At 42.8% G+C, this 22517-nt stretch overlaps 1 protein-coding gene across 8 annotated transcripts in view; it reads right to left on the reverse strand.

Moving 5' to 3' along the window:
* The window catches only part of CCNY (cyclin Y), a 331884-nt gene that overhangs the window by 64240 nt on the left and 245127 nt on the right, over positions 1-22517 (reverse strand). For 7 of the 8 annotated variants that reach the window (XM_033222418.1, XM_033223581.1, XM_033225995.1 and 4 more), the window contains one exon: positions 10790-10824. The exons of the other annotated variant lie outside the window; for it this stretch is intronic. In XM_033222418.1, coding sequence (XP_033078309.1) covers positions 10790-10824 — 35 coding nt within the window. The remainder of the gene's footprint in view (positions 1-10789; positions 10825-22517) is intronic. 8 annotated transcript variants of the gene reach the window in all.

Below are 22517 nucleotides of genomic sequence, written 5' to 3' on the forward strand. Positions count from 1 at the left end.
CCAAATCTCTCCTCTCTGGCCCCAACTTCTGTTCTGAGCTCACTACTTACTGCCTGGTTGACCCCTCCATCTCAATGTTCCTCATGGGCACCTCAAATGCCAAACTAATTTGTTCCTCTAATCAACTGTAATGGCTTAAAACCAGAAATCCTCGTTTTCCTTTCTGTTGGTTTCTTTGTATCAAGTGCTATCAGTTCTACTCCAAGTACACTTTCACATCATCCTTTCCCCTGCACCCCTCTAGCCACTATCTGGTATATGAAAGCCACATGGTCTCTCACCTGTATCACTGCAGTAACCACCTTGCCTCCAGGCTCACTCCTCTCCAAACCATTCTTCTTTAAGTGCTACTGTCATCTTAATACAAAGCAAATCAGATCGTGTTGCCTCCCTGCCTAGATGGTTCTGAGGTTCTCCACTGGGGAGAGGCACACGAGTCAACTCTCCATCTCTCCAGGTTCACTGTTTACTTCCTCTTTCCCTGCACACCACACTTGGACATAATTCAAAGATGAAAGGAACAATGGCCAGTTTTATTTAATGGCCATCAAGGATGAGCCCACAGTGTTCTGGGTTACTTTACGTGTATTCATTTAGAACTCACAAACATTTAGAGCCCTGCAATGCAGGTAGAATTGCCATTTTAAAGATAAGGAGATCAGAGAAATGAAGTAGCATTTCCAACATCAAATCTAAGACACCAGAGCACAAAGCCATGTTTGTCTGACTCCCAAGTCCGTGCCTCCCTCCCTGAGGTTCTGCAGCCCTTCCCTTGAGCTGTTCTCTCCTAAATCTTCTCATATAATACCCTAAAGACCTTTTCCCCTCCCTGACTCCACTCATCCTTCAGCACTCTGCTGACAGTGCTTCCTCTAGATGCCTTCCCACCACCACCAGACCACCTGGGCTGGGCACCCCTCTGTGTGTTCTATGCCCATGTTCGCCCTCCACAGCACCAGTCACTCTCCATTGTTGTTTCTGGCTCAGTTTTCTATGTGTCTCTAGGGTCTAGACTGCAGATGTCTTGGAGGTACAGACTGGATAATTTTCTTGAATCAGCAAATGAAGAACAGCTCCATCTCGGGACTAGAGTACTCACTTCTCCTAAAGGTGGGAAGTCATCTACCTCCATGACGGCACAGGATCCTCTGTGAGGGAGACCACAGTGTGGCCACAGCAGCTGTGTTACGGCAGAAAGGGGCATGCTGTGTGGCAATGAGCTGGCGACAGGGGCCTGCACCACTGGGCAGTGAAATGCTGACACATGCATAACACACGAAATGGGGCATGGCAGGCAGATCAAGGAGCCAAGTTCACGTGGACAAGGCACTCCAGACAGGCAGCGCGGCAGCACAGTGGAGTCAGAAAGCTCAGTGCTGGGCTGCAGCTCTGTCACTGATGAGTTGTGTAAACGTGGCCAAGTTACTTACAGAGGACAATCACACATACTGGCTTGATCAGGACAGCCGTAGTTTATCCCTGTTGTCCTAGAATAACCAATAATAGTACCCCTTTTCATAATCAATTAAAATGTATAAGCCTATCACCTTAAGCTTAGCCTCCCTAAGCTTCAATGTCTTCATCTATAAAATTCAGATACAGAACCTGCCCTTCATTGTGGTGCTATGAGGAGTAACACCTGTAAAGTACTTAGCATGTAGATGAACTCAATAAATATTAAGTCACTTAACACTTAAGAGTCTCTAGGCTTTAACTTCCCATTTTCAATGACGGTCTTACTTCCTAGAAAGGTTTGTTAGGATCAAAAAAAAAAAAAAAAAAGCATTAAATAATGTAAGGGCCAGGCATGGTAGCTCATGCCAATAATCCCAGCACTTTGGGAAGCCCAAGTGGGAGAATCAATCGAGCCCAGGAGTTCGAGACCAACCTGAGCCATACAACAAGACCTCATCTCTACAAAAAAGAGAAATAAATTAGCCATGTGTGGTGATGCATACCTGTGGTGCCAGTTACTCAGGAGGCTGAGGCGGGAAGATGGGTTGGGCCCAGGAAGTCAAGACTGCAGTGAGCCATGATTGTGCCACTACACTCTACCCTGAGTGACAGAGTGAAACCCTGTCTCACAAATAAATAAATAAATAAAATGAAGTAATATTACTAGAGGAAAATAAGCAGTAAAACTTTGTGAAAGGAAGTAATATAAGTGAAATCTCTAAATATGAAAGCTCCACAATTTTTTTTAATCTTAAGGAGGGCAAACTATGACCTTGATAAAGGAGGCAGGTTTCGGTCTGCAGCCTCCTTGGGCCACAGAGAAAGGACATTTGCACTGGCATACCTTGACTAGGAATGAACAAAAGGCCTGCTGGAGTGCAGAAGTGGAGGGGAGGCTGGGTTGCAGAATCATACCTGCCACCTGCTGAACTCCCAGCTCACAGATAGTCTCCATGAAACCATAAAGGCCACTCATTTTGCAGAAGTGTCTTTGCCTCATTCACACAGCTAATACAGGGTGGAGTGGAATTCAAGAACTTTGTGTGGAATTCTGAAGCCTGTGAAACCCAGAGCACTGATCAGCAAGAGCAGGCGTGCTCACAGGGGGATGCCCATACGTGGAAGGCACCAGGCTGGGAGAGAGGAAAGCATCATCATCACTTTTCCAAGACCACCAGGGGTCACGGAGACACAAAGACAAAAAGCAAAACTATGAAAAAATCTTCCTCTCTGACCTCAAAGTGTTCACAAACTAACGTTCCATAGAAAGAAAAAGAAGGTGCAGGTTAGGCGCAGTGGCTCATGGCTGTAATCCCAGCACTTTGGGAGGCCAAGGCAGCTGGATCACTTGAGGTCAGGAGTTTGAGACCAGCCTCGCCAACATGGTGAAACTCTGTCTCTATTAAAAATACAAAAATTAGCTGGGCATGGTGGCGAGTGCCTGTAATCCCAGCTACTCAGGAGGTTGAGGCAGCAGAATCACTTGAATTCAGAAGGCAGAGGTTCCAGTGAGCCAAGATCACATCACTGTACTGCAGCCTGGGTAGCAGAGTAAGACTCTGTCCCCCTACCCCCACCCCTCAAAAAAGGGTACAGCTTTTAGTGGGATCGATTTTTTACAGCAAGACAAAAGTAGAAGGCAAATGACCATGGAGTTAAACACAGGTGAACCAAATCATTCTCTATGAAAGCGAGAAAATAAATCAACTTTGGATCTCAGAACAAAAACTGGAAAATGCCAACTTTATGGTAGAATTCTGCTCTGTCGATATGTACTTGGCCATAAAAAGGAATGAAGTTCTGAGATACATGGATGAACCTTGAAAACATTATGCTAAGTGAAAGAAGTCACTCAAAAAAGGCCATGCATTATATGATTACATTTATATAAAATATCCAAAATAGACAAATCTACGGAGACAAACAGTAGACTAGTCGGGGAGGGGAAGGAGTAGGAATGACTGCTAATGGGTACAGGGTTTCTTTTGGGGGTGATGAATATGTTCTAAAATTGACTGTGATGACGGCTGCACACATCTGTGGTTATACTAAAAACCACTGAACTGTACATTTTTAAAAGGTGAATTTTACATGTTAATTGCATATCAATAAAACTTACTTTAAAAAATAAGTTTTCCATTAGAAATTAAAAAGTCAAAGGCCAAGGTCAAGAAAAAACCCTATGGGATAGACTGGAATTGGAAATTTAAAGTAATTCATGATTTCTGAAATGTCTGTTTCCTAGCTACACCTGCTAAATGGGCCTAGAAGCAATAACACCGTAGCAGCAATGAGCACACATGGTGTCCAGACCTTGGTTCCAGTACCATTTGCCACTAAAAGGAATCAAGACTCCCTGGAGAAATGGCTATCCAGGGTTGAGGCAAAGGTACAAGATGAGCCTGGAATATCTTATTGTGCCAAAGAGCAAAAGAATTCTCAAAACAAAATGAAAGGAGGGAGCATGTCACAAGAACACAAAAGACTGCCACTACCCAAATCTAGGACAGTTTGAGCATCAAAATATTTAAGCAGAGGCATGAACTAGGTATCACTGGAAAAGCAGAAATCCAGGAATCTGTACTGAAAATGGCTGGATGGACAGACAGATGGACAGATGGGAAGAGAAGGCTCTCCCTTGAAGCAGAACACCTACTGACAAAGTGAGAGGAAGTATGGCAGGGTTGGAAAACCACCATTCTGTGACCAAAAAAAATAAAGATTTGTTCACATAAGCCTGATCAACAGATCAGGGGGTGGGGATAAAGCGCAGGATATCTACATGGTTTTCAAGTACCTGCCCAGAGACTGCTTGTTAGTTGCCAAGGGAAAATGAGTAAACAGACAGTGGAGAATCCAGGCAGCACCTTGTCCAGTAATTAAAATCAACACCAGCAACAAGAGTCAGATGATACTGCCTGCCTCTCGATTTGATGCCTTGAAAAAGGCTACACTCCATGTAGTACTCTAGCTGTAAATGTTTAACTGAATCCTTCGGGCAAATCCAAAATGAGAAACATTACGTTATTATTTTAAAAAAACAAAAACAAAACAATAAAAAAAAACCTGACCCTGTATTATTCCAACAGTGTCAACGCCCTGAAAGACTGAGAAAGGCCTAGGATCTGCTCCAGATTAAAGGACATCGAGGGTACATGCCAACTAAATGCCATGTGTCAGCCTGGAGTGAAACCCATACCACAGACAAACATGCTGTAGTGGACATTAACGGAGCCACTTAACACCGCTGGAATATGGTCAGTTAATTAGAAGAAACATATCAATGTTAAATTCTTTATTTTGACAATATTGTGGTTACACAGAGAACAGCCTTGATCTTAGGAAACACACAGTGGAGTATTAGGGAGAAAAGGCAGAATGCAGACAACCTACTTACAAACAATTCAGAAAAAATAATAAAGGACAATGACCAAGGATATGCAGAATGTGAGGGAATACTGGTTTAAAACTGATGAATCTGGCTAAAGGGTAGATGAGAGTTTTCTGTATTATTATTATTCTTATTATTATAATTATTCTGTAAGTCTGAAATAAAAGTTAAAATATACATATGTATACACACACATACATATATATACACACACATATATATGTATCTATAAAGTCAAAGAACAGATTATAACAACAAGGCTAAGGGTAACAGAGTCTGCTTCTTAAAGGCTTTTCTGACAAAGTTCCTGCTTCAAATACAATGCTCCTTCAAGGCTTCACTTGATTCCTTTCTTCTCTCTACTCCAGAAGTCCCTGAGCAAGGTGATGAAGTTGAAAACTGAGGAGGTTAGGAGAGCAATGAAGTGACAAGTAGAATGCACAGCGAAGACGCACTCAGTGCCTGCCCAGCTAGCAGGAGTGGTTGTGCTTCCCCTGACCCCAGGAATGGCAGCAATGGAACCAAGCAAGAGTCAGTGACTGACTAAAATGAGAACAGCTCCTTCCCCACACATAGCAGTGTCTGAGCAATGCGAAAAACAGGCAGCTGTGGTCAAGAATTTGTGCTGGCTAATTAAGGGATGAGATCCTAACACTATATACAAAAGATCAGGGCTTCCAACATAGAAACTTCCACGGAGAACACACCATGAGTTACCAGGATAAATCGTAACATCAGCTCAGTGGCCCCTTCACTTGGGTGTCTTAAAAAGGACAACGTAGCTTTCAAAATGACCTTCCACAAAGGCACTAGGGAAGCAATTCCACCTGTCAGCTGTCCTGTATTTGAATGGGCCATTACACTTTACAAGTGCCACTTCCTTTGTGCCTCGTAACAAGAGTGACAGCATGAAGGAAGGAAAGAAGAAACAGAAAGAGGTAAGAAAAGATATAGTCCTCCACAGACATAACCAATACACTCAAGGAATTGATGTCCTACACAAGCTTCTCAACGTACCAGTATTTCCACGTGTAACGTTATCATTTCTAAACATTCCACAAAAAGAGAAGAAAAAACAAAAAGAAGAGAGAAAATAACAAAATATCTACCCCATTTCAACATCCCTGGGTGAAGCAGAACAGGAGGTCTGACAACCAGGGCATCTAAGGTTCCTTTAGTGACATGAAAATCCTGTACTCTCAATTATTGCTGCTACTTTTCTATAAATTTGAAATTATTTCAAAGTAAAAGCTGGATTTCTTTAATCGTACTGGATTTTTTAAATTTTTACTGATATTTTAAAACTGAGTCTTCCTTCACATCCTCCAAGCATATGGCACTGATGCTAACACAGCAGCTGCTCAATAAACTTGCATTCTATTAAGAGTAAATCTTCCAGAGGCAAAAGCAAGATTAAAATGTTTTAAATTTCAGTTCCTAGATGTAGCTCACTGTATTACCTGACTTTTATGACTTACAGATGAAGCTTATAACCAGAATAGACACCATTTTACAAGGAATCCTATTCCTACCTCACTCAAAACTAAAAGGCAGAAACTGATTTGGAACTGAACTACATTAAGAGCAGCAAACTATTCAAGTCAGTATTTCCCAAAGGGAGCTGAAAAGAACATACTCATCCCAGAAAATCTTGGTCTTAATGATTACGAAAAAACTATATCCATACTCAAAATACCAGCAAGACTTTCATCAGTTTTGATATTGAACTTTGAAAATCAAATCAAATTTACCTAAACTCCAATGGGCAATAATAATACAACATACGTATATGGTGTTATAATTAGGCTGCAAATCATTACATTCTTTGAGTCAAGTAGGTCTGAAATTATGACCCATCCTAGAAGATAAGAGAACTGAGATTTCAAGATGTTTCCAAGACTGCCCAATTAGCAGGTGGCAGAATGAGGGCTTGAACAAAGTTCTTTTGGCTCCAAGTCCTGCTAATAATGTGACTCTTGCTTAGCTGATAAGTAACAACCCCTAGTTGCTTTACTTACTCACAAAGTTTCCTGAACTATCACCAGACTCAGTGTTGAGACAAATGCTTTGGTTTTTTTGAGGATGACACTACACATAATCCCCAGTCTGGTTTTCTCGTTTCAAAGTGCACCTATGGCAAACAAGACAAAGGAAGCTGGCTATTCAACTCCTGATTTATTCTGTTTTCATACCTTTTTTTTTTTAACTTCTTAGAATAATCCATTCATTTCTGGTATGCTATCACCAGGTAGCAGGAAGATAATCATAGAAAAGTTAGGCTAAGGTAAAAAGCATGCATTCTCTCTGAGTTTCAGGAGTGATTTTTTTTTTTCAGGAGTGATTATGAACTCCAATCACCTACAATGTCACCCACAATCTATAATCAAATATTTTCACACTTTAATTAAAAGATTCATAAAAATAGCTAACCTTAAAAAAAAAAAGCAAAGTCAAAACGTCAGCAAATTTTAAACAAAGTATACACTTTAACTAAAGTCCTTTACACAGCCTTTTAAAAATACGTATATCTTTCATATGCATTAAATTTTCCTACCTGGGTGCAGTGGCTCATGCTTGTAATCCCAGAACTTTGGGAAGCTAATAAGGTGGGTGGAACACCTGAGGTCAGGAGTTCGAGACCAGCCTGGCCAACATGGCGAAATCCTGTCTCTACTAAAAATACAAAAATTAGCCGGGTATGGTGGTGCATGCTTGTAATCCCAACTACCTGGGAGGCTGAGGCAGGTGAATAGTTTGAACCCGGAAGGGGGAGGATGTAGTGAGCCAAGTTTGTGCCAATGCACTCCAGCCTGGGGGACAGAGCGAGACTCCGTCTCAAAACAAACAAACAAACAAACAAAAAACACAAAAACTTCCTATAATTGTTCACTTTATTTACATCTAAAACATAGATGTTGATTAGAATATTAACCTTTATAATTCACCCTGGTTGAACTTGCTGTCAAAACATCCCAAGTGGTTTATTTTCAAATGGTTTCAAGCTTTAAAACCTGTAATAATTCCTTGAGAAGTGGTCTCCTTTTACTTAATCCTCTGAGTCTCTCTTGGCTGTTTCGAGCCACTTAAAGGCTCCTCTCATTTTCTAGCCTGGGGTTCCATTCTCTACTGCCCCATTTCCTGGAGAATGTCCTGGGTCAAAGCCCACTCTTTTCACTTGCTCATGTGTGTTGTTTGAAACCAGAAAAGCCCTACTTTTCTCTACCTGGAGGAGGTTATTTCCCCTGCAGTTATCATGGTCCTGGGAGTAGAGGAGAACACCCACCTTGCCTTAAATGGCTTACCTACACAACTGTATTCATTTCTTTTAAATAGTAACCTCTTTGTAGGTTATCTTAGCAACATGCACTAAGTGGGTTCTTCAAAACTTGAAAGAGAAATTAAAGAAACAACCTCCCTCACAATAAGGCAAATAAAAAATGAAATGGTATAATAAGGGTGAAAAATAACTGTCACTCCAGAGTTCAGTAACAGACTAAATGATAAATTTTAGTTGAGATCCATATTCAGAAATGAACCCTAGAGACTGTGCCACACAAATTTAATTATAAATGTTATCTCTAACTTCAGATAAGCAAGCTAAACAACCTCTGTCACACGGGAACCGGTGTCATTATCTGAGGAGCACAGAGGATGCGAGCTAAATGGGGTGCTGAAGCAGACCACCTGGAACTCAACCTAGGCTCCACTGTCTACTTGGCTAACTTCTTTGTGCCTCGGTCTCCTCATCTGTAAAACAGTAATACTGAATTGTACCTACCTAGCACGGCCATTGTGCTAACTAAATGCGTCCATTAAACCAATTACAGCAGAGCCTGGCACACACGCTTTAAAGCACTCAGCAGATGGTACTGATTATTATTATTGCTCGTCTTTTCTCCACCGTTCTAACTTATTATTCCCAAGTTTCAAAACCTGCAAAGTACAGCTGCTTTATGAGCCTAATTGATTCTGCAGGTAATTTCACTCAAATGATATTTCAGCTGGTTGGACTGGCACACTTCCACGGCTTTTCCCAGTGTGGCAGGACTGATGGCGCTCATTTGCAGTGAGGTCTGTTCACAGTTTGGAGGGTCGTGCTCCTTGTTACAGGATCATTTGTTATATAAGAAACTTAGCACCCAGATTTCTTTTCTATAGGAATAGGTGCATTTGAATAGATCTCAACAACTGTGCAATTTCACTCTGTGTCATCAGATGTGATTTTACAGAGGTTTGAATGCTGGGCTAGGTTTTAGAAGCTATCGTGCATGAGAATGCATGACCTCCCATTCTAATCCACGTGCTGGGTGCAGAAAGTGTGTACTGAAGTGTGTGGCAGATGCTAGGACTGTAAAAGACACAAAATGGCAAGGTTAGGTGTGTGCCTGGGTGGAGGGCAGGGGTGTTAAAAGAGGTATGCAGGTTAGAACTGTGTGAGCACACCTCTGTATCATCAGTCGCAATGAGAACAGAGCGGCACAAACTCCTATCCTCCTATTTCTTCAATGCACCTTCCATGGAGCTGCAGTGAACAGGAAAGATGGCCTGGATGCAGTTCCAGCTCTTCCCTTTCCCTTGCAAGCTCCTTGGCAGGCGTGCTAATTAGTGTAATGAGAGGAAAGCATTCAAGTGCACCCAGCAGGCAAAGAAATGGAAGCAAGGATTTAGAGAATTTGTTCCAATCGCTCGAATTTTTATATCCAGGTATATACTGCTTTAAAAAAAAAAAAAAAAAAGCATCGCAATTTTCATATTTTCCTCATGACACAGACTGCAATTTCAAAGGTGCTTTACATGGATGTTTTGAAATTTAAGGGGCTGAGGGAAAAGGTCACAGATTGCTTTAAGAATCTGCTAAAAATTATAAGCCCTCTGACCCCTAGAAACTGTATATGTGCATATATATTAACACTGACTACAAAGAAGTTATCAATCTCCTATGGGCATAGCATCACGTCCCTTAAGTGTAAGAGCCCAGCTTATGAATTTCTTCCCAACTGCATTTTGTCCATATTTTCAAAGGGCAGAGAATACAATATTATGGCTTTAAGTCTCTTTAATACACAGCTTTAGGAATAAGTATTTCAAGATCTGCAAATACATAGATGCAGACAGTCTAAAAATCCTGAGAAAGACCCTTGTATGGTTCTGTTTTTAGAATGAGGACTTACAGCATACTTATTTTGATAATTTACACCTGTTTCATCATTCCATACCTCTCGGAGAGTTTTCTTTCCTAAAGGGGCATATTTCTAAGAAGGGGTGGCTAGGACTTGCCTGGTACATAAGGTGTGGAGTCGGCGCTGGAGCCAGCCAACTACACCTCTGCTCAAAGAAGGAAGAGGGATAAAGTTTCTCAATGGGGCACCTGCACCTGGCCACCAGGGGAGGGAGACATGGCTAAGAATGGCCAAAAGACTACAGCCAAATGTTTGAACATCTTTTTTTAATTTAGTGTTATCAAGTTTATCCTCTTTCTTGGAGCATCAGAAGAACATGCAGACTCTACTGGACCCACAAACAACAAATGGGAAGAGTCAAGTGTGGAGACAGAGAGCCTCATGGAAAACAATTATGTGTTTATTCAAATGAAACTGAGCTACAAGAGTGAAAGAGTAATTTGGGGGTGAGGGTAGAGAAAGGAAAGGATTCAAAATTAAAAAGAAGTGCCTTTCGCTTGGACTTGCTGGGTGATGTTTGAGATGTTATTGTTCACACACATCATCTCATGAACAATAGTGGTCTAGGGCTTCTGGAAAAATATTTGGGACAGTGGACAAATACCGAGTAATGCTTGTCAAATTACAAACCTCACTAAGCAGCAACATTCTTCCAAGTATCTACAAAGCACATGAGCCATTTTCAACCATCACAGACACAGTTATTTCAGCTCTTTATACCGTACAGTCATTATGAAAACCACAGGGAGACAGCTTCACTTACATGGTTAATGAAGAGACTCTTGCGTTTTTCTCTCACTGTGAAAACAAAAGATGCAACAGAAATGTTACATGCCTGCATGCCAACCCCTGGCAGGTGGCTGAGGACTGGGCCCCTGTGTTGTGGTCCCATCCTTCCACCAACCAACATACCCACTTGCTCATTTATCAAACATAAGAATATGGGACCTGCACAAATGCAGATCTGAATGAACTTGGCTCACAAAGGGAAATATACACCCATTTAAACAACAGCACCCTAACAATATAACCGCAGCTGAAATCAATTAAGGGGTAACAGATTCCATTAACTGAATAAAAAAGTAATTAGTAACCGTCATGAAACTCATATGCACCTATTAGTTTAACGTAATTAATAAATAATAGGACTATTTATTCCCAACCCTACCAGACCCATAAAGCTCCACAGCATATAAGGGAAATATAAATAACAACAACATCTAGAAAGCATTGAGATCCAGGAAGACGACGTACATCAGCGGCGTTACTTATCATGGAAACCCATTATTCTCCATGCTGGGTGCTGGTGAATACAGTGGGCCTCTGTCTGGGAGGCCCCTGGAGCTCCTTGTGGTACCCACCCCCAACCCCACAAGGCTGACAGAGGTCACCATAATTGATACTGCTCTAACAAGGTGGCTTCTCACACTGCTGTTTGTACGCATGGCCTGTGTTGAGCAGCTCAGCCTCCAGTGTCCCCAGACACCAATGTTTCTCAGAATGGAAGCCTGCAGCCCCAGAGAGGTAGAAGGGTCAGTCACAGGGAACACGAAGAGCTTGCAATAACCTAGTATCACTGAACTTTGCATTTTCTTTTCTGAAGGCTCATTTTGTGGGTACAGATTAATCCATCAACACATTTATTCGTTACTGTAAAAGACATGAAAAATAGGTTTCCTTCAAGGAGATAACATCCTAGGTCCCCAAGAATCAACAATGTTATCTTGGGGTACCCTAAAACAACAGTGTACAAAAGATAGAGGAAGGCTTTCTCCTTACAGTCCATGCCCCCACAAAGCAGATTCACTACTGTTTTGAAAGCCTTCCTGCTGATCTGTTGGAGGGATGATGGAACTGTTTTTCTAACATTCATGCGCTGTTCTTAGGCTCACAAAAAAACACTTCTCTTTTCCATGGAAATCTTGTCCTCTCTGGAATGAATGCTGCTTTCCACCCTTGATATCTCAAAGATAACAAAAGCAAAAATGCAAAACCAAAAATTTGTCTGAGGATACTGTTGGGCACTTTAAAAAGAGACTGACACACAGAAGGTAGCTCGATGGACCCATGTGCAGGCGATTAGCCCCCTGCTGTCACAGGACAGGGCATCCTGGCCATGCCTGAGGCCAGACTACCACACAAAGAACATGAGTGCACAGACAGCAGCGACAAACTGGTCTGCTATGCATAGCATGGAGGCAGAGGGATTACATTTTACCTGACTCCAAGGAAGCATCCACATGTAAACCATAGCAAAACAAACAGGATGGTCTGGCTGGAAGCTCTGGGTTTTAAATTCCTGGCATGCATGCATGCATGCATATATACATACATACATACAGTGTGTGCATGCACGTGTGTGTGTTTTCTTTAAATCAATTTATACTAAACTATTATGCATGCAGCCAAGGATAGGTATATGATGATAATTCTATGGTGATTTCCCACTGACTGAAGGGATCTGGAAACCCTTTCTACATGGGCGACAGAACTCACAGGGAACCCACAATATTCTGAGATGACAGTCCTTCTCAGAGCATCCCAGTGATAGGTTTGTGCAAAAGAGACTTGTGTCTCCCAATTGTGGGGACCACCGCATATACTAAGGTCACCTCAACACCCTACATCAGCCCCTGCCTTCAGCAAATGAAAGATATCCATGCCTCAAAAATACCAGCGCTTCCTATATGGGTACTATTGAGAAGATAGGAAATATTCACACATAGAAGTAATGGCTGAGATGCATAACCTTCAATAAGTCTGACCAAGAAAGCTGATATGGTTTGGCTGTGTCCCCACCCAAATCTTATCTTGAATTCCCATATGTTGTGGGAGGGACCCAATGGAAGGTAATTGAATCATGGGGGCAGGTCTTTCCCATGCTTTCTCATGCTTTTCCCATGCTTTTCTCATGATAGTGAATAAGTCTCATCAGATCTGATGATTGTAAAAAGGGGAGTTTCTCGGCACAAGCCCTCTTCGCCTTGTCTGCTGCGATGTGAGACGTGCCTGAGATACCTTCCACCATGACTGTGAGGCCTCCCCAGCTACATGGAACCATAAGTCCATTAAACCTCTTTCTTTTGTAAACTGCCCAGTCTGGGGGTATGTCTTTATCAGCAGTGTGAAAACGGACTAATACAAAAGCTTTCAAACAAACAAACAAAAAAAAAAAAACTACAGCAGACACAGAAGACTATTATAAACACACATGCCATTCTTGTCTGCCACCTACAAGGATCAATCTCAGGGAGGAATCAGGTCATTTTCATGAACTCCAACTGGCTGCAATCAGAATGGTGAAGAAAAACGAAAGTTCAGAAGACTATTACAAAACACCTGAGGATAAGCTATCTGCATCTATTACAGAATCTCTCAGGCATTCACTGCTTCTATGCAAATGAACACCTACACACTACCCTATTTCCTCAGAGCAACCTGGGGCTCCTGGGGCCTGAGTCAGGTGCCACTTTCCTGTATGGTTTTGTAATGCCCCTTCTAAGATAAGAGGGCCTTCGGCAGATGAAGTCTGCACAGTTTCTGAGAAGATTTTCCACACATGAATCCCTATGGCCGACTGGCTTTTGGAGTGTCTTCTGCACCCCCAAACCAACAACCTATCCCTACATAAATGGGGAGAATTCCTGACATCCATGTTAGACCAAGTGGCCCACTACTTTGACCATCCTGCCTGGATTGGGGGGATACTCTACCCTCTCTGGGCTAACTCCTTCTCCTGGGAATCTGGAGTTGGGACATACTCGAAGGGCTCTGCTCAACCTTAACTGAGGGTATGATGTGTAAACTTCAGACTGGGGTGGGGCTCATCTCCTGCTGTGCAGGAAAGAATGAAGCAGCAGATCTGACTGCCATCCTTAAAGCACCTGTTGCGAGGCTGGCCCTTGGCTGGTATCTGGGAACTCGGATTTAGAAGGGTTCCCTTCCATTATTCCCTAACTGGTAAAAGTGGCTCACTGTGCCTAAGCTGTCTGAACAAACAATATGCTCTATGCCGCATACAGTATGGTTTATTTCCTTCTGGGAGTCTGGAACTTTGGTACTTAACAGGCAGACCCTTCTTACATAAGCAGTCCTCCATAAAAATCCTGGGTGCTGGGTTTCTACCCAGGAGTTTCCCTGGCTGACAACATTCCACAGGTGTTTTCACAACTCATTTGTGAATGGGGGGATGAAGTGCAACCTGTGCGGCTCCATGGGCAAGGACTTGCCCCATGCACCTCTTCCCTGTACTGAGTTTGCCTCATGTGCTTGCACTGTAGTAAGTTACAGTCATGAGTGTGACTGTATTTTGTGTCTTATGATTCCTGGACCCCCCACACAGCTGCCATGCAGAGAAGCACGGTAGTGGGAGATGGGCAGAAGGCAGGTGCTGCCTTAGTCCTAACGGCTTTTTGGACCCAGTTCCACCAATTTGTGAGCTGTCTGAGATACCCTCAGTGTCTTTAAAATTAATTACTCCTTTTCCCCTAAGCTAGCTGGAGCACAACCAAGACACTACTATGGGGGAATAAGATAAGTAGAATCTTTTTTTTTTTTTTTTTTTTTGAGATGGAGTCTCGCTCTGTTGTCCAGGCTGGAGGGAAGTAAGCTGACTCACTCCGCCTCCCAGGTTCAAGCAATTCTCCTTCCTCAGCCTCCTAAGTAGCTGGGAGTACAGGCGTGCACCACCACACCCAGCTAATTTTTTGTATTTTTTAGTAGAGACAGGGTTTTGCCATGTCGGCCAGGCTGGTCTCAAACTCCTCATCTCAAGTGATCCGCCTGCCTTCTTGGCCTCCCAAAGCGCTGGGATTACAGGCATGAACCACCAGACCCAGTGATAAGCAGAACATTTTACAGTGGCATATCACCTGAAAAGACTGACAGAATTGCCCAAATCTAAATCTGGCTTTAAAATAAATTTGAAACCACTGAGGTTGATGTTGGTACAGCTCTAAAATTAAAAATGCTTTAGCTATTTTATGTAATGGTATAAGCAATATGCCAACTCATTCCTAATAGCTGGTTTCAGTCATCTTTAAAACTTCAATATTTTTGGTCACTATAACGTATCAATCAAAATCTCTGGAGTTTTCTGAGTTAATGTCTAACTGAATTAATTAATAATCATGTTTTGCTTCTTTAGGGAAAACAGGCAATAAATTGATATAGATCATAAATTTTTTCTTTCCTGGGAGAGGAATAATAGCAATCTCCTTTGACACAATCTATGATAGTTAAGAGGATTTTTAATTGGCTAAAGTGACAGTCCATAAGGACGTAAACAGAAAATGTACCAGTGGCTTTAAAAATAAGCCATCTAAAATCAGCAAAAACAATACAGTTGGCATTAAAAGTCTTCTCCTGATAAAATGGGGAGTTAAGAGAGTAAAAGGCAGTCCTTGCAATCTGAGGGACAAACAAAATTACACTTACGTTGCTATGGGATACTCTCTTGCCACAATGTCACGCAAGTGACTCTTTAAAATACAACTTTCAACCTAGTGCCTGATTATTAATGAGGATTTATTAACAATCTAAACATAATTTCAGCTGATTCCTGTCATAGGTCGGCATTTAAAAGACTACCTTGGTTTCTCCTCTTCCATTTCCAATTTTTTTTTTTTTTTTAAGAGATGAGATCTCACTATATTGCCCAGGCTGGTATTGAACTACTGCGCTCAAGCAATCCTCCTGTCTTGGCACCCCTCAAAGTTTTGGGATTACAGGTATGAGCCACCACACCTGACTCTCCTCTTCCATTTCTAAAATAGACCGACCTTCCAATGGCAAGTGTTAGCCACCACCAAGCCATAGGATGCTGGTGCTAAAAAGGTCCTAAGATATCTAAGATACCCAAGATACCCTTTCTTTGGCAAATAAGGGAAGAGCCCAAGCAGGCCAAGAAAGGGAGGGCCCAGAAGAAGAGAGGAGATCGCGTGAAGGACCCCTTCCTCTATACACCCGCCCTCCAACAGGAGCATCACTGGTGTGAACAGACACCTCTGGCATCTGCATAAAACGAGTCCCATTTAAAAACAGAATGACAGTTAGAACCAGGTATGAACAGAGCTGTGCTATTCTACAAAGAAAATCTACTTAACTGATTACTCTGGATGTGAAGGACTGGCAGGCCACACAAGAGGCAGGCTTCAACTAAAGAATGATAGAATTTTGTTTGGATATACGAAGCTAATTGCTGAGGTAGCTCCAATGCAGATCACAAAGATCTGGCTGAAAAGAAAAGGTTTCATTTCCCTTTCCTTCTTACTGTGGGTAGCATAGATCAGGCCTTGAATAATAAAATTAAAAGTTCACTATTAACTTTTCTTATAGTAAATTTGAGATTACCACACAGTTCCTACAGTTTTCAATAATTCAGTGAATTCACACACTCAATTCAAAACAACTGTTGAGCACCTGTTCAGAGTGCACATGGAGGCTCCTGCCCTGCTGAGCTCCTGCCCTGACAGGGAGGTCGTCATGAACACAAACGGCCAGGACACAAAGTGCACTGTAGCAGGAACATCACCCACACTTTGGAGCTCAGAACAAAGCATCCTGGTGTGGCCATTTCCCCCAGAGGCACACCTCCTGTGCTGCAGGAAGGAAGCTTCCAATTAGACCTCTGGCCTGCTCTGAACTGTCCCGGACCTGCACTTATTTCTAAATCTGGGCACAGAGGAACATGACATTCTGTGCATTCCAAGTGAAATCTAAATAAGCAAAGCCAATGAACAAAAATGAAAAGACACAGAAACATGTCTAAGATGTTGAGGGCACAGCCATCATGGAGAGGAGAAAATTCCAGGGAAGAGAATAGGAAGCAGACGAAGGAAGAACATAAGAAGAAAACCATTCAAAGAACAAACATCCATCTAAACTGCCAACTCACTCGAGAGGTTTTCTGTTTTCCATAGAGAATATCTAAGGCCAAAGGATTTCTTCAGAAGCACAGAAACTTCAACTAAGTGGCATCCATTTAAAACTTTTCTGCTAATTAGAAAAGAAATGCATGCTTATTGCAGAAAATTTGGAAAATACAGAGCTGTATAAACAAGAAAATGCGACTGCAAATAAAAATTAAAAGCTTGCTTGGAAAACACAGAGATACATAAAACATACACACACACACAGACTGAGTATCCTTATCACCCCTTATCTGAATGAAATGCATGGGTTTAGAATTTTTTTATCAGATTTTGAAATTTTGCATTATTTGAGCATCCCAAATCCAAAAATCTGAAATCTAAAATGCTCCAATGAGTAAGTATTTCCTTTGAACATCAGGTTGGTGCTCAGTAAGTTACAGATCCACCTTGGAGCATTTCAGATTTCAAATTTTCAAATTTGAGAGGCCCAACCTGTTTAATCCAATAATCCAGAGACAATCACTATTAATATTTTGACGTGTATCCTTTGAGCCTCTTTTGTGTGCATGCATACAAAGCAAGCATGACGGATACTTTTGCATATGAATGTATTTGTATATAAATACGTGCAAGTATACATGTGCTCATATATGAACATGCCAACAAAAATATGCCCATTTTTCTATTGGTGTGTTAGCATTTCCACTGATTGTATAATAATTCTTTAATACATAAAGGCATTAATCCTTTTTCATATATATTGTGGTATTTCCATCACTGATGATTTCATTGTTAGGATGCATTTTGACATGAGTTTTCACTTTGGCAATTTCCTCCATTGCTTCTACAAACTTACATGCCCCTTCCCCATTCTGACACTAAATATTCATGTATACTATTTCTAGATGATTATGATTGTATTTGTTACCTTTACTCTACCACTAGTCAATCCATCAGAAATCTATCCTGACACATGGTGGAGGTGAGGTTATCATTTTATTTTTTAAGTAAGACTTAAAGTGTTGTGTATTCTATTATAACGAGCTGCTATCAAATGCTGGCTGACATAATTTCAGACCTGGCCTCCTTCTGGTTTGCTTCCAAGGTGTGTTGAAGCAACTCTTTTTTTTTTTTTTTAAATCTTTATTTTTTTTGTAGAAATCGCAGCGGGGGGTGGGGTCTCACTATGCTGTCCAGGCTGGTCTTGAACTCCTGGGCTCAAGCAATCCTCCCCGCTCAGCCTCCCAAAGTGCTGGGATTACAGGAGTGAGCCACTGTGCCTAGCTTGGAAGCAACTCTAAGATGTGGGGGTCCATGATCTATCTTTATCAAAGAAACACAGAAAGACGGGACAGGGCACAGCAGTGCACAGAAGCCACCCTCTACTCTTGTCCTGGCATCCATCCCTTCTCCTCCTGGTCAGGCCCAGTGTTCTGGTGCAAGGTGTCACAGTCAGCACAGAGGAGCTGTCAGCACAGACAAGCTAGAAGATGGCACAGACCCAAGTCAGGGTAGAAACTCAATCCAACTGAACAAATGAGAACCTACACTCCAGAGTAAGGATTGTATTTACTGAGAACTTATGCTGCCTTACGTACAGGGCTCGGTGCTTTGATGGATTATGCATTTAGTCCTCCTGACAATCTCACAAAGAGGTACTAACTCCATTTTACAGTGATAAAACTGAGGTTCAGGGAAATCATGTGGACGGATCATATGCACCAAGATTATGTGGAGAGTGTTGGATCTAAGCCTCCAGCTCAGGCAGTCTGATTCCAGAGGATTGCTATCTTCAGGCAATCATTCCAAGGCATTAACTATTCTTATATGGTGACCGCATCAGATTATCCTGAAATTCAGCTGCCTCCCTAGATGTCACAGGGCAGCCAGCTGAAAACATAGCACGTAAGGTAAGCTATAAACATGGTAAGCTATGAAAAGTATTTACAAGGTTGTCAGTCTGTGCCAACTGAAGGAGAAATTCAGGTGCTCAGAGTTTTTAAAAAGAGAACTGAAAAGTAAGAGTTTATGGCTACCAGCAGGCCACAAGTGCTGTTTAACAGTAAGACAAGGCTGTGGTAGACAGGGCATCAAACTCCCCCAGCCTGGGGGAATTATCCCTGCTAACCTCTATTCTGGATCTGTGCTCACTGAGCCCTGGGAACAGGGCAGGTCAGGAGAGAGGATATGATAAAAGGCATACTGAGAAAACTGACATTCTGGGTCTAAATGATTCATTTGAGTTTGTACTATATCGGCAGCTTTCTCCACACTGGAAAGCCCAAGAGACGAAATACTGGAGTTGGATGATGTTCCCAAGAAAAGTGAGCCACGGCACCCAAAGAGCGCCTCTCCTGTGCATCTGACTTACAGGGCAAGACCTGGCCAAGAGATCTGACACCTGCCCTCCCCTCCCCCATGCACCTCAAGAGAAGACTGCAGAGGGGAGAGGGGAGAGCTGGCCTGAGGGTGGCACGGTATGAGGAGTTCTGACCCAGAATAGGAAAGCCCAAACACACCACCTGAGCCTACATCCTCCTGTCCCTAAATAATGGATGTGTTGTTTTCTAACAAAGCTAGGGAAGGTAGGAGAAGGTAAAGCTGCAACACAAAACAGAAAGCCACTACTCAGGAAGACTGCCACTGTGCCACAGCAGGTCTGCCCAGGGTGGGTCATGATGCCCTGCCTTCATTCTTTCATTCCCCTGTCCTTGTAAGTTTCTTCTATGTGCTAGCCACTGCAGAGACTATGGAATGTGTAAGGCACAGTTTCTATTCATGAGCAAGACGCAATCCAGCAGATAAACAGGCTATTTATTTCTATACCATAAAAATCATCACCTCCACACGGAGGAATATGCAAACTGCACTGAACGTAATGCCACTGATTTTCTGGCAAACCATTACTCTATGTGTCACTAAGAAAGAAAAAAAAAAAAACGCCAATTAAATTTTGGCAAGTCACTGTGCTGATTTCAGAGGTGTTCCAGCCAAGTAAAGGTGTCTATCAGAATCAATGGAATGAAGGGAAACAGGGGAGCATCACCTACGAGGCAGTCATTGGGTCAGCAGGGGCAGAGGGCAGGTGTTGTGGGCAGAGCATCCCACAGGTGATGGTCTTGCAGGCCTGCAGGGGAGGGGACCCACAAGAAGGTGAAAAGGGCTGTGTGTGTGTGCTGGCATCTCACTGTTCCACTGGTGAGGAAACAGACGGTCAGACAGGGAGGAGCCTAAGAGAAGCTCCACTTGCAGGCAGGTGGAAGAAAGGTGAGACAGGACATGATGGAAGCAGGAGGCTGGGAAAGGGCCTTGCCACAGACCAGGTGAGGAAGGAGGAGAGGAGGTCAGGAGATCGAGACCATCCTGACTAACACGGTGAAACCCTATATCTACAAAAAATACAAAAAAATTAGTCAGGAGTGGTGGCAGGCGCCTGTAGTCCAAGCTACTCGGGAGGCTGAGGCAGGAGAATGGCGTGAACCCAGCAGAAGGAGCTTGCAGTGAGCCAGGATCGTGCCACTGTACTCCAGCCTGGGTGACAGAGCGTCTCAAAAAAAAAAAAAAAAAAAAATAGATGATGAGGGAGAGAAAGCTAGCAGGAGAGGAAAGATGCTGACTTCTGATATGGACATGCCAACCCCAAGGAGCAAGTATGATTTCCAGACTGGCTGCCTACCAGGCGGTAGGAAACACCTCTGGAATGCATGCTTACAGTGCCAGGACGGGGTGGCTCCTCCTTGCCAGGGGTCCTGGGAGAGGTTGGCTCAAGGGATTCCCAGTGAGGATCCCAAAGTACCTGTTACATCACAAGTAATGAGCAGACATTGCTGAGGGCTCGCTGTGTGCCTGGGACTCACCCTACTGCTTCAGGAGAGCAACTGTCTGAGGAGACAGGTGTGCCCACTGTCAATTTACAGGAAGTTATGACCCAAGAGATTATGTGACTGTAAATCCAACTAATGGCAGGCAAGGGCCTAAGACAGAGCTGGGTCCTAGAGCCTTACCTAACTGGAAGCCAGAGGCTAGTTCCCTGCCACCGGGGTGGCCACAGGCTGGCGAGGGCATGGGCAGCCCAGCACGCACAAATGAACCTGTCTGCATACTCAACTACTCATGGCTTTTGAGTACCCACCCTCCTCCACACACCCCAAACTAGAGGGAAAGACAGGTGAGGTAGTAGTTTTTGCAATTCTTTTATTGAAATGGTCTGTCACAAGTAACTTAGGGCTAGACTAGAGCAAAGGTCCCCAAACCAAGTATTCAAAGAGATCTTTAAAAGGGCTGAGGTGTGATGCAGGAACCACCTTCCTCCCTCACAGCTTCACAAAGAAAGGCAGGCACACCCGAGCTGGGACCTGCACCTACCTGGTGTGAAAACCTCCAGGGGCGCCAGACAAAAAGACAAGCAGCCACTGGGGTTGTGGTAACCACCTTCAAACCAGGTTCATGTGTCTTTCCTCTCCTGCCAGCCTCCTGTGGCACAACCTGGATGCTTCTTTGTCCTATGGATTTTCCCTGGAGGGGTGCTGGAAAGACTTCTGGCTCTGAGTTTACAGATATCATAGTGAGGAAGGTTTCCAACAGGACCTGCCTCTTGAGGCGTTAGACTCCCAAGCAAAGCTCAGGGAGCAGTGAGGGCAGCAGAGCAGGAGGGCAAAGGGCAGGGTGGGAAGGTGCAGCAGACCGCAGACTGCTGTCCAGGCATGCACTCCCCTGCACCTGTCTGGCCATTTATGATCAGAAGCACAAAGGCAGCCATGGGCATGCACATTAACATGTTATATGAATTGGAAAAATAAAATCAGACTTTTTCTGACAGAAAGTAAGACTGATTATAAGAAACAGGTGTGACAGGCAAAAATAAAAATAAATATCTAATTAAAAAGAAAGTAAGACTGATTTGACTGGCTGGATTGACTATGATGCCTGGCTTTACCAACAAAGTCATATGAAGAACCTGTAGCATTCTGAGGAAAATATATTTAAAACAAAAGAGAAGCTGAAAACATTAGTTCGGAGGAAAAGAGCAGGTGGGGGTTGCTCAATTCAACATATATTTGAGTTCCTTCTATGGGTCTGGCACTGTGAATGCCAGAGATATACAAACGTGAAGACTTGGAATAAATTACGATACAGTGAAGATCTCTGCAGCGACAGAGGGGCATGCAGACTGCAGTGGGGCAGCAGTCAGGGAAGGTGTTCTAAGATGAAGCCTAGATTTATTCTCCCAAAGCTCCCAAGGGTTTCAGGTTAAGCTAGGTGCCACCAAATGTAGAGTAGTAGATATAATTAAAAGTCATGTGTTACATTTGGTAAACCTTTTTTGATGTACTTCCCAGAAACTGTAAAAATGAGTGACGCCTCTGAGTAACTCTTTTGCAAATCAAATAGATTCCAGTTCTCTACTGTCAATAAAACTGAAAGGGAACAAAACTGAACTGTAGCTGATTATTAGGAATTATTTTGGTTGATAAATCCCTTGGAGATTTTTCGACATATAAACTAGACAAAGTAGAAAGAATTCAATGATATGACTATAATAAAACTCTTTCTATTTCTATCTATTTATATAGATGAACAAAGTTCCTCAGCACTTACATCTATAAAAACAAAGGCCTG

The sequence above is a fragment of the Trachypithecus francoisi genome, unplaced genomic scaffold (genome assembly GCF_009764315.1).
Source record: "Trachypithecus francoisi isolate TF-2019V2 unplaced genomic scaffold, Tfra_2.0 Contig00025, whole genome shotgun sequence".
Lineage (NCBI taxonomy): Eukaryota > Metazoa > Chordata > Mammalia > Primates > Cercopithecidae > Trachypithecus > Trachypithecus francoisi.